Source organism: Aspergillus piperis, assembly GCF_003184755.1.
Source record: "Aspergillus piperis CBS 112811 unplaced genomic scaffold BO85scaffold_9, whole genome shotgun sequence".
Lineage (NCBI taxonomy): Eukaryota > Fungi > Ascomycota > Eurotiomycetes > Eurotiales > Aspergillaceae > Aspergillus > Aspergillus piperis.
In genome coordinates this window covers 1,102,002-1,116,468 of record NW_020291599.1, presented here as the reverse complement: position 1 = coordinate 1,116,468, position 14,467 = coordinate 1,102,002, and the positions used below count along the sequence as shown (strand labels likewise).

The following is a 14,467-nucleotide window of genomic DNA, read 5'->3' as shown; positions in this document are numbered from 1 at the left end:
TAAGCAGTCTTTTTTATGCTTTTTAAACTTCTTCTTAAAAACTCTATTTAATTAAGTCTGATACTGTATTATATCTAATTTTATTAGTTTTAATTTATAGGAATCCTTATACTCCAGGCTTTTAGATTATACTAATTACTTATTATTAATCTTATAGTCCTGCTAGCTATTTTATTAAAATATAAATTTATTAATTTATTAGCCTTTCTTCTGTTTTATATTAAAATTATATAATTTATTATTAATCTTAACCACCGTCTTAATCATTTTCTATAATATTTTTGGTTATTCCTGCTAAATAAGTTTTTCCTAGATTTCTATTTTAAGTCTTTTTTTAAATTATAAGATATATATATTATTATCCTAATCTAGGTAACTAATAATCTGCTAGAATTTAAAGATATACTTAGATACTAATCTAATTTATTTAAGTTATTATAACTTCTGTTCAGCATTACATGCAGTATTAATATTTTTAAATATTTATTTAAGATATTTCTTGAACTTATTATAACTGGAGAAAATAATTCTGATATTATTATTCTGATTTTCTGTTAACTTTTTCTAGTAATTACAGATATATGATTTAAACTAACTAAATACTGTTCTAATCAGATAGATAAATATAAAGAAAATCTTATTAATCTTATTCTAGAACTTCTTTTAATTAATATTAAGATACAAGTCTAGTTAGGTTATAAAAATCCTAAGCTTTAATTAACTGCTATTAAATAGTTCTGATAATTAGATCTTGATAGATTTAGCTATTAAATATTTCTTAAGCTACTAATTTTATTATTTTAAGATACTGATACTTTCCTATAATTAATTAACTATTTTTATTAACTTTTATACTGTTAGTATATATACCTGTTATTACTATTCTTTTCTACTGGTATTCAAGCCCTGCGGTGAGATACACAGTATACTAAGAATTATTAATATAATAGATAATTATAACTGATAATACTTATACTGACGGTGCTTAATATATTAAATCTTAAGATTATTTTTCTGTTCCTATTAGCTTAGCTTCATTAATATATATACTATTAAACTAGATTAAGATAATATCAGACTAATAATTTATCTAAAACATTAATTTTAAATAAGAAAAAAGAAATAAGACCAGATAATACTATGCAGCTATCTATAAGTAAGTACAGATAAGTATTATACTGTTAAGTTTTTAAAAATAGATTACTTAAAGATAATATGGATTGAGCACGAAGAATAGGACTAATTAAGTATATAAATAAATATTCTTATATATTCTATTCTCTGTATATCAAGTGATATACCTTTCCATATACTGTATATTATATACTATATACCCGTCCGTGTACTATCCCATATACTTATAGTCACATGATACATGGCTGTTCCGGGTATTATAAGAATAATCCGGAATTCTCCTTGATAGGAGTTTCTGTTTGCTCAAGCACTGCCTTTATCGGTGCTTTCTGCCTAGCGAGTCTGCCCTACTAGCAGGTTAACTAGCAGGGGTCTGTAACACTTATCTAGATATATAATATAGTTGTTAACAGTATAAATAATATCTTTATTAAAATTTATAAAAGTATTATTCTTTTTATTTTCTGAAATATAAAAGAAATAAATATAGTATTAATCTAGAAGTTTAACTAGCTTGGTAGTATTTTCTAAGGCTTCTATAAAAATCTAATTATATTAGTCCAGAAATATTAAAGAAAATCTATAAATCTATATTACTTTATAGCTGTTATACCAGCTGTAATACTAGTAATATGAAATAAACTCTTTTTTATTAAAAATATAGTTAATTTTAAAGGTCTTCTGTACTTCTATTTCACTAGATTTAAAGTTTTTTATTAAAATATAAAGATAATATATATATTATAATTATTATAATTTAATTACTATAGTATAAATAGAATATAATCAGTTAACTGTAGTTCTGCGGCAGTGATAATATACTTTATTAATTATATTAAAAAATCTAATATAAAATATATGATTTAGAGATAAATAAAATAAAAAATAAATATAAAACAGCACTTGATTACCAAATAATTGATATATAATAATAAAATTAATAAAAAATTAATAAAAAGACTATGAAGAATAAATAAAATAATACTGAATTATTAAAGAAATAATAACCCCGGGATAGAAAAAGAGAAGGAAAAGGAATAATATAAGAAAATCTTTTATTTATATTTCTTTTCTACTAATCCATCCATGTAAATATAATTAAATACTCTTGAAGCTATATAGAAATAATATATAATCTTATTTTTATAATATTTCTTGCAGACCCCCTGCCTCCTGCTATTAGATCTACACTATTCTGAATTAAAAATATATAAGACTATCTCTAATATCTGAGCCAGATGGCTTGTCCCAGTAAAAAAGGGTATTATTTATAATAAAATAATCTAGTTATTAGGGCCTTGGGTATCAGAATAATATATTATAATAATTATAAGAGTTATAAAATTATTAATAGAGATTCTATATTTCCCTGATATCTATAAGGTGCTGATTCCTTTATAATAAGTTACTGATTTCTCAAGGATCAGTCTATCTTGTGGATATAGGCTACCTTTATCAATTGTTAGACCAATCTATTGTGTTTCATGGCGGATTCCTTACCTAGTCGACAGGCTTTCTACCCTGACAAGTAGATCCTATCACAAATATTTAATTAGAAATACTTTATAATTAGCAGTATGATGCTAGTAAAATATTAATCTAATAATTAATAATTAAGTTATTTTTTATATACTAATTTCTGGATAACTGAAAGATTATAATAATAGTTATAAATTATTATTATTTAAACAAAAATCTTATTCAGATACATGATACAGTTATTAAAAATATAAATAACATTTTTATTAAAATTTATAAAGATATTATTTTTCTTATTCTCCGGGATATAAAAGAAATAAATATAATATTAATCTAAAAATTTAATTAATTTAATAATATTTTTTAAGACTTTTACAGGAGTTTAGTTATATTAATCTAGAAATATTAAAAAAAATTTATAAATTTATATTACTTTATAACTGTTACACTAGCTATAATATTAATAATATAAAATAGATTCTTCTTTATTAAGAATATAATTAATCTTAAAGATTTTCTGTACTTCTATTTTATCAGGTTTAAAGTTCTTTATTAAAATATAAAAATAATATATATATTACAGTTATTATAATTTAATTATTATAATATAAATAGAATATAATTGATTAATTACAGCTTTATAGTGGTAACGGTATACTCTATTAATTATATTAAAATATTTAATATAGAATATATAATTCAGAAATAAATAAAGTAAAAAATAAGTATAAAACAGTACTTAATTACCAAATAATTAATATATAATAATAGAAATAATAAAAAATTAATAAAAAGACTGTGAAGAATAAATAAAATAATATTAAATTATTAAAGAAATAATAATCCCGGGATAAAAAAAGAGAAGAAAAAGAAATAATATAAAAAAATCTTTTATTTATATTTTTTTTCTATTAATCTATCCATGTAAACATAATTAAATACTTTTAAAGTTATATAAAGATAATATATAATTTTATCTTTATAATATTTCCTACGGATCTCCTGTTTTCTATTATTAAATCTATATTATTTTAAATCAGGAATATATAAGATTATCTCTAATATTTAAGCTGGGTAGCTTGTCCTAGTAAAAAAGAATACTATTTATAATAAAATAATCTAATTATCAGGATTTTAGGTATCGGAATAACATATTATAATAATTATAATAATTATAAGATTATTAATAGAGATTCTATATCTTCCTAATATCTATAAGATATTAATTTCTTTATAATAAGCTACTAATCCCTCAAGGATTAGTCTATCTTATAAATATAGATTATCTTTATTGTTATTAGACCAATCTACTGCACTTTGTGGTTGATTCCTTACCTAGTTGACAGGCTTTCTACCCTGACAAGTAGATCCTATCACACAACTATAGGATGCTATTAGTATTATCCCTCTAGCACAGGCAGTATATTTGAGCATTCAATGTATAATCTGCATGGTTATACAGAATAACTAAATATAAAAGATAGCCCTAATATGGAAAGAAATTCTTTACATCAACCCAAGGGCAATTTCAGGAGGCCGTCTATAGTCCTCCTCCCACCAAGAGCTTGCTCCCAAATGAGCGCAAGCATATACCTGAGCCATATCATAGCACACCTTCATCCAGCCAACATCTTCATATGTGCATCCATGTAAAGGCTCATAGTCATCATCCTCTATCTTCTCATCAGATTCCTCTATACTGGCCCGGTCCACCTCATACCTACCATTAACAAGAATCACAAATCCGCTGTTATTCCATTGATCCAGCGACTCAAGCGGGATTTCCAGAACAGACCTCAAGGATTCGTCATCCACCATGATGCAAAGTCCGTACCGTGCCGTGGAATGCCATCGGTAGTCAGTAAGTGGAACTCCTTGCTCAGCTTCACACGCGGTAGCGGACCACCTATTAAAATGATCCCGTACAATGTTCGGAGTCACCCCGTCGAACTGTGTCTTGTCGTCCATCACTGTCGGCCTGAAGGAATCAAGCAAGTCCAGACCATCGTAAGATTCTAGTGACGTCCGAACCTTGTGGAGAAAACGAGACAAGAATTCTTCCCAGTCAGAGTCGCTCTTGTAAGTGCAACGGTAGATAACAATCCCCCACGTCTGGAAGCCCAAATCATGCATATTCTTCTCTATTAAGTCGGCATCATTCCATCTAATGGGCCACCATGGAGTACGTTTAGAGTCTTGAGTACCAAGACTAAGGCGCGGTAATGATGATGATAAGAGCCTAGAAGGAAATTGGAGCGTTCTCTTCTTCATGTAAGGTTGTGGACTAGTCACATAAAGTGATGACCGGTGACCATGCCAGATAAGCGGCAGAAAGAGGAACGGAAGAGTTCTCGAGAGGGTATTCGGTATTTGGTATGTATGCCTTTTAAGCATGATGCTAGCATGCTGAGTAAGAAAAGTCATTTTAGCAATCTGGGCATGGGGTTTGTGATCTAGGATTAGCAGATAATGAAAGAAAAGTTGCGTGGAATGAAAGGGGGTCCCAAGTATTTAAGTCACCCCGTAGTATTATTACAGAACCGATCACGTGGTTACGGCCTAGTTTCTAGGTCAGTAAATAATTCAGAACTTGTTAATGTGAACAACAGTTGGTCAGCCTATAGTTATAGTTCGGCAGCCTACTGAGTCATCCCATTATTCCGATATAGTTAAGGAACATATCTTTCTAAATTTTTTATATCTTACTCACTACCAAGTTTAAGTTATTCCTACCTATATATATATAACTTTGAGTGTTCCAGGCTTATAGTAATTAAGATGTTTTATGTCTCAAAAAAGCCTTCTATACAGCTTTACCAGATAAACTGTCTAGCTGTGTGGGCTGCCCAACCGTCGTTTACATTAGCTAATTCATGTTCAGTGAGGTCAGTCAAATCACAATCTAGTTAGATTTTGGAATCCGCTATATCTGGACTAAATCCGATGCACCTGAATTTACTTGTCTCGAGCCACCAAATCGAGCCTTCCCCCACTGCTACTGATACCTACCCGGCCTCAGTCTGTAATCGTAGTCCTTTCCGTATTTATAGTCGGCATTTTCATCAGATTTACTTTGCTCTGGAATTCACTCAAAGCCTGAACCACCATGTCGTTCGTCTTGAGACTGCGTCCTGCCGTGCGAGCTTCCGTGTACGCACCAGCCGCCGCCCGAATCGCCGCGGTGGCCCAACCCTGCGCCTCATCCTGGACGACCTGGAAGAAGTCCGGCGCCCAGATCCACCACCATTTTTGCAGATCGGTCACGCCAGTTACATGTTCAATGTGCGCACATTGCAACCCAACCTGCTGGAGCACGTTGTTCCATTGCCCGACAACCCGGTGATTACGGAAGTACTCGAAAAGAGCGAAAGTCTAGTTTGCCATTTAGTCATTTGATTTCATTCCATTCCCAGTGATAGAGAGCAAAACTGACGCTTCGGATGGCCGTGAGGAGATTGTTAACTGCCTCGTCACCATCCGCTTTTACTGCCTCTGCGGCTAACTCTTCGATTTTAGCAATGGTGAAGGGAGCGTTGAGCCCCATGATCCTGCCCTTGACAGCGTTAATCCCAGCAGCAGTGGCCAGCAAAGGTTCGGGAAATTTGGTCGAACCAAAGGCTTCCATGATACGGCCGGCAGGAGTATCGGGCGAGGCACCGTCCGCACCTCCGACGGGAGGCATTGCCGCTAGAGCAGAATTGGCAGCCCGCCACACGGTAGTCCAGAAGGTCTGCGAGACAGGTAACAGACCTGGGGAATTCCCGGACTCCAAATAACCGGATAGCGCAGCCTTGATGAAGAAATTGATGACTTGTCTCTATCCCTAGGTTAGCCTCCATTATATGTTTACATACATACAATTGGATCGATTGTAGGGTCCGGGAATAAAACGCGTACATCAATAACGTGCTCCGAGTTCAAGCCGGCGTAGAGAGCCTTGGGGACAAGCCCGGCCGGAAGAGGAGAGACCGACATGGCGTTGCTTGTGCAGTAGTTTTGGTTGAGACGAAAAGCCCAGCGGACAACCTGGCCAGCATTGGCCACAGTAAAGAGTTGTCCGATACTAGGATACGCCGCTGCAACGGTTTGGATGGCAACACCCCCGACTTCTACGACGTACTTCTTAGAAGCTCCCCGTTTATCAAATGAAGTGAGCTCACTCCGTTTTCGGTAGGAAACTGAGCTTTCATCACTGCTATCGTCAGGACACCAGCCCGGAAAGAGCGAGCACAAATCCGCGCCGCATGTCGCCGGCTCGCGAGCTGCCTTCTTAACAGCACAACAGGCGACCTTTTTTCTGTCCCAGTCGCAACCCGAGGAAGAATCACCGTATGTTGCTCGATCGATTGCTAGCTCTGTTGATGCACATTTGGCATTGGCACAGTCATTTCCAGAGGTGCCACCCACCCAGTGGCAGTCGGCCAGATCAGCGGGTGTCGAACAGCAGTACTTCTGGCCGTTGGACCAGCAGGTGTCTCTTTTAATGAACATTTCAGTACTGCCACTTGGGCAATCCTTTCCACTATTTTCAAGTCAGGGCACGATGAACGTCGCAATATAGGGATGGTTTTCCGGGTAAAGGGTGAAAATATACCAGTCAGCGTAAGCACATCCGTTAACAACCTCATTGTACTCCGGATCAGGGCAGCAGAACACTTTATAACCTCGACCACACTTATCTGTGTCCCCATCATTTACGAATCCACCACCCCAAGATGATCGGATGCCGGCAATGTTGATCTCCCCAGCCTGACACTGCGCATTGCAATCTGAGCTTACGCCGGCATCGCCTGTGTTGTCACCACGCCATATGCAGTCCTTGGGAGCACTACTTGTTGGACAGCAGACTGGCTTGCCACAGTGCTAAGGAATTCTGTTAGATCGATAATAGACATAAATAGGTCTATCGGAAATGGTATGGAAAGGGGAGACCATACACAGCTCTTCTTGCCACATCCAGCATCGTCCCAGCCCACCACGGTGTATCCACTCCCACAGGCGTTAGCCATTGCATCTTTATCGTTGAGTTTCACACAGTTCCCCTCATATCTGAAACAGTTCTGACCATTGAAACTTGCTAGATCCTGGATGACGGACTTAGGGTTTGACAAAGCTTTGTCGATACCCTGCAGGGTAGGATTGGACATGATAGTTTTGTTTGTGAGACCAGCGTGAGCTGAGTATTTATCATCATCTATACGAATATGTTAGAGCATCAAACGACGGGGCACTGCAGCATGCAAGTATGTTGTTATACTTACCCAGATCTGAAGCCCAAATCATGGCTCCTCCCAGTCCAACTTCGTTTGCCCACGAGACCTTTTGCGCAAAAGTCGTCGCATCGTCATAGGAGACCCACTGGTCATTGTCAAAAGTGAAGTATTTAACCGCAGCTGCCTGGTCATGGACAGGTATGATAGTGGGCGATCGTTTAGAGGACGAGCTTCCGCCGTTCAGGATGGCCATGATTTCATAATATGCCAAAATCCCACCAGTATCCGAGCAAGGACCGGGACTTGCAGCACCCTTAAAAGGACATCCAGGTTTTGTACACAGTTTGTCCGCAAGAGTAAAAGAGCGACCATAGAAACCGAAGCCCATTATAATCTTTTCTGGTGGGATGTTCACTCGCCAGAATAGGTCGACCGCGAGTTTAATCTCTGTTAGATTTGTATGTGCTTGGACAATACTTCCAATCGGATCTGTTGAGTCCCACACGCCGTGAAGATCATATGACATTAGGTTAATCCAGTCTGCATATTTGATCATATTCGGAAGGTCAAACCAGCGCAGATACCAGTACGATGAAGGGGCCGTGAATGTAAGGCCGAGTTTACTTCCGCTGGCGTCGAAGGTTTCGCGCAAGGTCTTGAGCAGAAGGACATAATTCGCTGTATCTTCGGGGCTACCTCCTCGATCACCTGCTCCGGGATATTCCCAATCAATGTCGAGTCCATCAAAGCCATACTGTTTGAGGAAGTGGACAACGTTGTCTGCAAACCTTTGTCGCTTTGTTGCATCCCTGGCGATCTCACCGTAAATGTGTTGTGTTGCGGTATTATTGTCAGAAAACGTCCAGCCACCCACACTGATGAAGACGTTGATGTCGGGTTTGATTGATTTCACATTCGTTGCATCTTGAAATAGGCTGGAAGGTGTTTCACTATCCATAGTAACAATTTCGTATGTGCGTGTGTCTATATACGCAAACGCGAAATTCATACTGTAGGTGATAAGTATAGATAAGATTGAAACCTAATAAACAAGAGCTAGGACTCACTGAGTTAGTGCATCCAAAGGTAGGTCTGTAGGAGTCACTTTATGGCAGTCCTTCCGAGCCATCCAGGATTCATAGTACCCAATGACTTTGTTGAGAACACCGACGGAAGCAGCGCCTAATGGAGGCTCTGGATTCAAGACACAGTTGCTCTGGCATCCAGCTGCTTTATGTTAGCTATGGATGCTAGAAATGATAAGTGAGTGAGTTGTCGATTAGTATACCTTTACAGAAGTCATTGGTAGTACCGCACTAAGGTAGGCCAGTCCACTTAATCGCACAATCAATGTCTATCACGGGGAGAAAGACTCACAAATCCGTACTCACTGCAGCAAACGTTGAGAGGACATGCTTGACCAGGCGTAGAAGCATATTTACCACACTCAGCTGTCGCATTACAGTTTGACAAACACCCAGCACCACAGTGCGTTGAGCCATAACCACAGTAGCCGCTCGCGCTGCAGCACGCGCCGTTACTACATGGGTTCTCGGCGTCGCATGAGGAGCTGTCTCGAGAATCAAGGACGTAATTACTCCTATCCAGCGGTGAAGCATGGAAGTGTTTCCCATGGACTTCAACATGCCTGTCCCGCAGTGAACGCCCATGTAAGGACGCAGCTGGAACTGGGGCAAATACACAGACAAGAAACGCTGTGATAGCCAGTCGGATCAGCCTTCTAGGCAGCTTTCTGGAGAAACTGTCACCCAAGGCCATAGTACAGGCTCCGTTATAAGTAATATGACTGTAAGAGCTCTGGCAGCAGCAGTTGTAAAACCCATCCATGGACAAAAGTCTTTGCTTATCAACTTCATTGTCCCCCACATGCAGAATGCCATTGAATCCGGAACTGCTGAATAAATCATTTCTGCATCGCATATCAGGGCAATCTCCATGGTCTGATCTCTCTAAGAGGCCTACTAGTCTCATAATGGTGGAAATGAGGTTACATTTGCTCGTGCAAACTGGGTTAGCCTCAGTATACTCGTCTGGGAAGCCAATATAATTAGATTTAGGGTGTACTAGTGTGACATATTAACCCCATTCGCAGGGCAATACGTGACCTGGGATCTTTGAACCTGAAAGAATGGTGGAAATTAGATGCAGAGCCTTAGGTAGGCTTGGATGAGGGGTACTCGCTACGAAAGTCCCTCACTGTCTTTCAAGGATGGGCTTGTCATGCTACTTCCTATACGCTAACCACGCTAAAAAGTTGTTACTAACCCCTTTCCTAGATCCCTGTCGAGCTCGACCTATTGGGAGCTGTGAACCCTGGACCCTGAGACTGGCATCTCCGGCCCTACCAACATGGTCCGACTATCCGAGACACTAAACGTCCGATGCTTTAACACACAAATTTCCGCATTTGCTATTTTATTGGCAAATGGCTCCTTGTCAGCTAGCGGTTTCGCGCCGTATTTGTTAGTCTATTGAGACCAGAATCAGCCCACACTCAGCCCATTTTCTTCATTCTAGTCCGTTCAGGTTACATCGCGGCATTAGCGTCATCCTTGTGGTAATCCAACAAATCCGAGCCCCTGAATCCTGTGACATACGATCTGCCTCTTCGTGCACGACCAAGTGCCTTAGGTATATACCACTGGGTATCTACACGGCACAACTTTGACGCAATTGTCTGTGTTTAGTATATAGGACTGAAGTTTTATTTCCAGTTGAACTCCTCTTGTCTTCTGCCTACTTCTGACTAGGAGCATAATGACAAAATCGCGAATAGCCTTTGCTACGGCATTAGCAAGTTGTCTGCCGTTGTCTTGGGCACAACAATTTGCTGGTACTACAATGTTTACGAATTATACTGGGCTCAGTACATCGTGCAAGGGTGCCTTAGCGACGAATGTTACTTGCTCCCCGTATCTGGGGATTATTTCGGAGAGGTACGCGCGCGAAAGAAGACACTTCATTCGAGATGTTGTGTTCGCTGACCAATCTAGCAGCAATGGTATTATGACAACAGATCAGGTCAACGCAGTCTGTATTGACAGCTGCTACGCGTCTTTAAAAGCTGCTCGAAGCACAATCATGACAGCGTGTACTCTGAGTACTGATGTGATCACGATACACAACATCGCATATCCCCCTACATTTATCGTTGATAACTACATTTACACATATGAGTTATCCTGCAGAACAGATAAAACTACTGGCAAATATTGCGATCCTCTTGTTGCATCATGGTCAAACGACTCTTTGACCATTGACCAGTTGTGCTCTGACTGTTGGCTAGGCGGCTTGGCTCTGGAACTAGCCAGCCCTTTCGGATACGACACTGCTTTTGCAGAAAGCTACGCATCGCTTACCTCCAGTTGCAATGCCACCACATACACGTATACCACCCCAGCACAATATGCCATCAATACTACAACCCCGACTATCTCAACAACTTTCCCGGCATCTGCATCATCAAGTTGTACAGTGCCATATATAGTTCAGCAGAGCGATGATTGCAATTCTGTGGCGCTGGACTTCAGCGTGTCCACTTACAGTCTCTTATATATGAACAACCTGGATCTTTACTGTCAGAATTGGGCCGACACGGTGATCAATTCTACTATTTGTATACCACCGACATGTGACACCTACGTGTGGCAAATGCAAGACACATGTGACAATGTCGTTAGTAGGCTTGCTAATGTGACAGTACCACAGTTCCTGGCATGGAATCCCAACTTCAACACTCTCTGCCAAAATGGAGTAAACTACATTGGCTACGTTGTCTGTATAGGGTACTATACAATACCCTAACCTTCTACCTCTTCTTTGGAAACGAGATACTAATATCGAATCCAGCCCACCTGGAGGTTATCTTAATCACACCACAGGCACGGTTAACACGACTACTTCAAACCCATCCGGTATAACTACGGTTGCCCCTATGCCACCAAATGCTCTGAACGGATCCAATGTATACTGTGGCAAGTGGTACACTGTAGGTGCATTCCTCCCTAGAATTAGAGTTACCCCTTCAATAACGGCATTCATCGACTAGGTTGTGGAAGGCGACACGTGCAGCGCAGTCTCAGTTGCGAACTCAATTTCACTGACAGACTTCTACTTTTTGAATCCCGAAATTGATGCCAACTGTACAAATCTCGAGCTTGGTCAGGCGTACTGCATCACTGCCGTAGGCAATATCAAAACCTACTCTGGCTATCCGACAACGACGCCCTGGATCACCGTGCCGACAGCAAGCTTTTCTGCCGTCGATACATCGATTCCCATAATAACCAGCGACCCGGGATTTATTTACACACCCAGGTACCTCCCCGCCGCACCGGGGACCATCAGTAACTGCCAATCCTACGTGAATTATGACAATACAACCTCCAATCTCAATTCTTGTATTTTTATCGCATACGCATATGACGTCACAACTCACAACTTGTTATCGTGGAACCCTAGTCTTGACACAAACTTGACGACATGTGCCTTGCAACCTGGATACAGTTACTGTGCTTTACTCAATAGTACCTATTGTGAGATTATCCTGTCATTATTTGCTCACTGGCTTTTGTTTTTTTTAGCACGAGATCTCTAATTTCAGTACCAAGCAGTAATCAATGGTGATTACACTGACAACGAACGCCACTCATTATGCCTACCAATTAATGCCACAGAGTCGACCACGGTGGCGAACTGCAATTGCTTTACGCAGATCTACGGGTACTTGGTTGGAGGTATGTTCCTATAGTCCTGACAGACAAAAGCATGACCATGGACATAAAATAGAAAAGTTCAAATACAGCTCGCAAATGCTTATGAATCGCAGACTACCAATGTGAAGACATCGAGTCTGATTTCAACATCACAGCAACCGAACTGAAAACATGGAACCCCTGGCTTAGCGGCAACTGTGATACTGCTCTTTACGCTAATATCACCGGTAACGACCTCCGCGCCGTTTGTGTTGGGGTAGGCTCTAGCTCGTCTATCACCACTACTGCAACTACGGCTACTACTACCTCAACAAAAACAACCGAATCCGCAGCGCCAACCCAAACAGGTGTCATCACTGGATGTCAGGAGTTCTTCATTGTTAAATACGGAGATGACTGCTCAACCATGGAGGCTGAGTTTGGAGTCACCCTAGAAGAGCTCTATGAATGGAATCCAAGTAGTCCGTCTCCCCTCCGTCCACACTTTACTTATATTCTCCATGTTCATTGAAAGAACGAATCTGAAGGCTGATTAACTTGATTGGCATTAGTTGGACCTACCTGTACAAACCTGTGGCTTGGTTATGCATATTGCGTCAAGGGGCCTGTACCAACAACAATAGCACCAGTCAGCATTTCTCCAACAAAGACGGGAAGTGTGAGTAACTGCAACAAGTACCACACAGTGTTGGACCACGACTCATGCGCCGCCATTGAGAGCGAGTATGACATTACCTTTGCGCAACTTTATGACTGGAACCCAGAAATTGGGTCTGATTGCCGGACGCTTGTCATAGGCGATGCTGTTTGTGTGGGTATTAGTTCCTAATCGGTATGTGTTCTGGACAATCACCTGGAGACGATGTTGGGGAATGCAGAGGAAAAAATGCCACAGAGGATATTGCTTAGAATGGAATTGACCAACCAGACTTCCTTTTGTTGTGATTACCTTTTCACTCTTCTTCCAATCTTCCCTATAACCACTCATTTTCAGTCCTTGTACATGCAGAATTCTGTTGCGTATATTACCATTCTTTTTGGTTTTCGTTTCGTTATCAGTCACATGTACCTAAGTTTATTCTAGCTGTTTTCTGGATGCCATCCGACTGAGACATGACCTCGTTGTTACATGGTGTTTATATTGAGGCTTTTGACTCAGTGCAGTCGGCGTTCTAGCTTTTCGTCTCGAGTGTCTTGCATGCAACAGTACGACTAGTATATGTGACAGGAAAGGATGCTCTACATCCTACAATATTATTATACGTAATAGACTTCATATTACCTATTCCATATTATTATATGAAATATGTTGAGACATTGAAACTTATCACATACTCTACGCTTTACCTTCAGTAGGACGGTAAGAGGATATCCATCGTCCTGGCAATCTCCTCTTTATAATTAGATTGTACGACCCAATTGACTTCAGAAAGAAGGGTGTCCGGATGAATATTGAACTTCAAAATGTTCACCCAAAATCTGATGTTTTATACCTGATGACGATCAATGTCCAATTGACCGGAGGTAATCAAGCCAAGACGAAAATGTCTAGGTTGAGGAGTGTTAGTATTACATTTGCCATAATGTATCATGGGGCTCAGATTATTACTCCACGAGATTTAAGACGAGCCTAGAAGCTACGCTACAATATCAGCTCCATCGAAGGAAGGTGTAGGTGGGGTGTTATCGGCCGTCACCCTTGCTGCGTGGGAGTCCCAAACCCTACAGCTGGATCTTCGCATTCGCGAAACTCTCCGACGAGCTCAGCCACGTACAGCGATACGGCATAACATTGGACCTGACCTCCCCATTAGCGTCTATAAAATCCCATCTAATGCCTTCATTCTCCGATACCGGGCTGAACTGCACTCTTTATCTAGATCCATGGCACTAGGATCCCGGCCG

The 14,467-nt window shown here is 39.5% G+C and overlaps 3 protein-coding genes across 3 annotated transcripts; 1 reads left to right on the top strand and 2 right to left on the bottom strand.

Moving 5' to 3' along the window:
* Nucleotides 1-4,037: 4,037 nt before the first annotated feature.
* On the bottom strand, nucleotides 4,038-5,066 carry BO85DRAFT_520419 (uncharacterized protein). The gene has a single exon (XM_025665138.1). It carries the CDS (start codon nucleotides 5,035-5,037, stop codon nucleotides 4,120-4,122), a length of 918 nt encoding a protein of 305 aa, XP_025515655.1. The 5' UTR covers nucleotides 5,038-5,066; the 3' UTR covers nucleotides 4,038-4,119.
* A 562-nt stretch (nucleotides 5,067-5,628) lies between these two features.
* Nucleotides 5,629-9,703, bottom strand: BO85DRAFT_514565 (uncharacterized protein; the record flags this gene model as incomplete). The annotated part of the gene is made up of 10 exons (XM_025664767.1): nucleotides 5,629-5,985; nucleotides 6,047-6,430; nucleotides 6,511-7,135; nucleotides 7,208-7,476; nucleotides 7,551-7,807; nucleotides 7,875-8,836; nucleotides 8,894-9,053; nucleotides 9,115-9,142; nucleotides 9,218-9,423; nucleotides 9,679-9,703. The coding sequence occupies 10 exons, from the start codon at nucleotides 9,701-9,703 to the stop codon at nucleotides 5,629-5,631; spliced, it is 3,273 nt and encodes a 1,090-aa protein (XP_025515654.1).
* Nucleotides 9,704-10,649: 946 nt separating this feature from the next.
* Nucleotides 10,650-13,754, top strand: BO85DRAFT_397994 (LysM peptidoglycan-binding domain-containing protein). The gene is made up of 8 exons (XM_025657044.1): nucleotides 10,650-10,783; nucleotides 10,844-10,997; nucleotides 11,343-11,632; nucleotides 11,697-11,835; nucleotides 11,896-12,382; nucleotides 12,461-12,583; nucleotides 12,676-13,023; nucleotides 13,114-13,754. The coding sequence occupies exons 1-8, from the start codon at nucleotides 10,689-10,691 to the stop codon at nucleotides 13,389-13,391; spliced, it is 1,914 nt and encodes a 637-aa protein (XP_025515653.1). The 5' UTR covers nucleotides 10,650-10,688; the 3' UTR covers nucleotides 13,392-13,754.
* The last annotated feature ends 713 nt before the right edge of the window (nucleotides 13,755-14,467 follow it).

What these genes read in the sequence shown, in the direction of transcription:
- BO85DRAFT_520419 (XM_025665138.1), bottom strand. Translation starts at nt 5,037, where the DNA reads ATGACTTTTCTTACTCAGCATGCTAGCATCATGCTTAAAAGGCATACA.
- BO85DRAFT_397994 (XM_025657044.1), top strand. Translation starts at nt 10,689, where the DNA reads ATGTTTACGAATTATACTGGGCTCAGTACATCGTGCAAGGGTGCCTTA. An exon ending in CATATCCCCCTACATTTATC is followed by an intron (nt 10,998 to 11,342) that starts GTTGATAACTAC and finishes ATAGTTCAGCAG; the next exon opens with AGCGATGATTGCAATTCTGT. An exon ending in CTATGAATGGAATCCAAGTA is followed by an intron (nt 13,024 to 13,113) that starts GTCCGTCTCCCC and finishes GATTGGCATTAG; the next exon opens with TTGGACCTACCTGTACAAAC.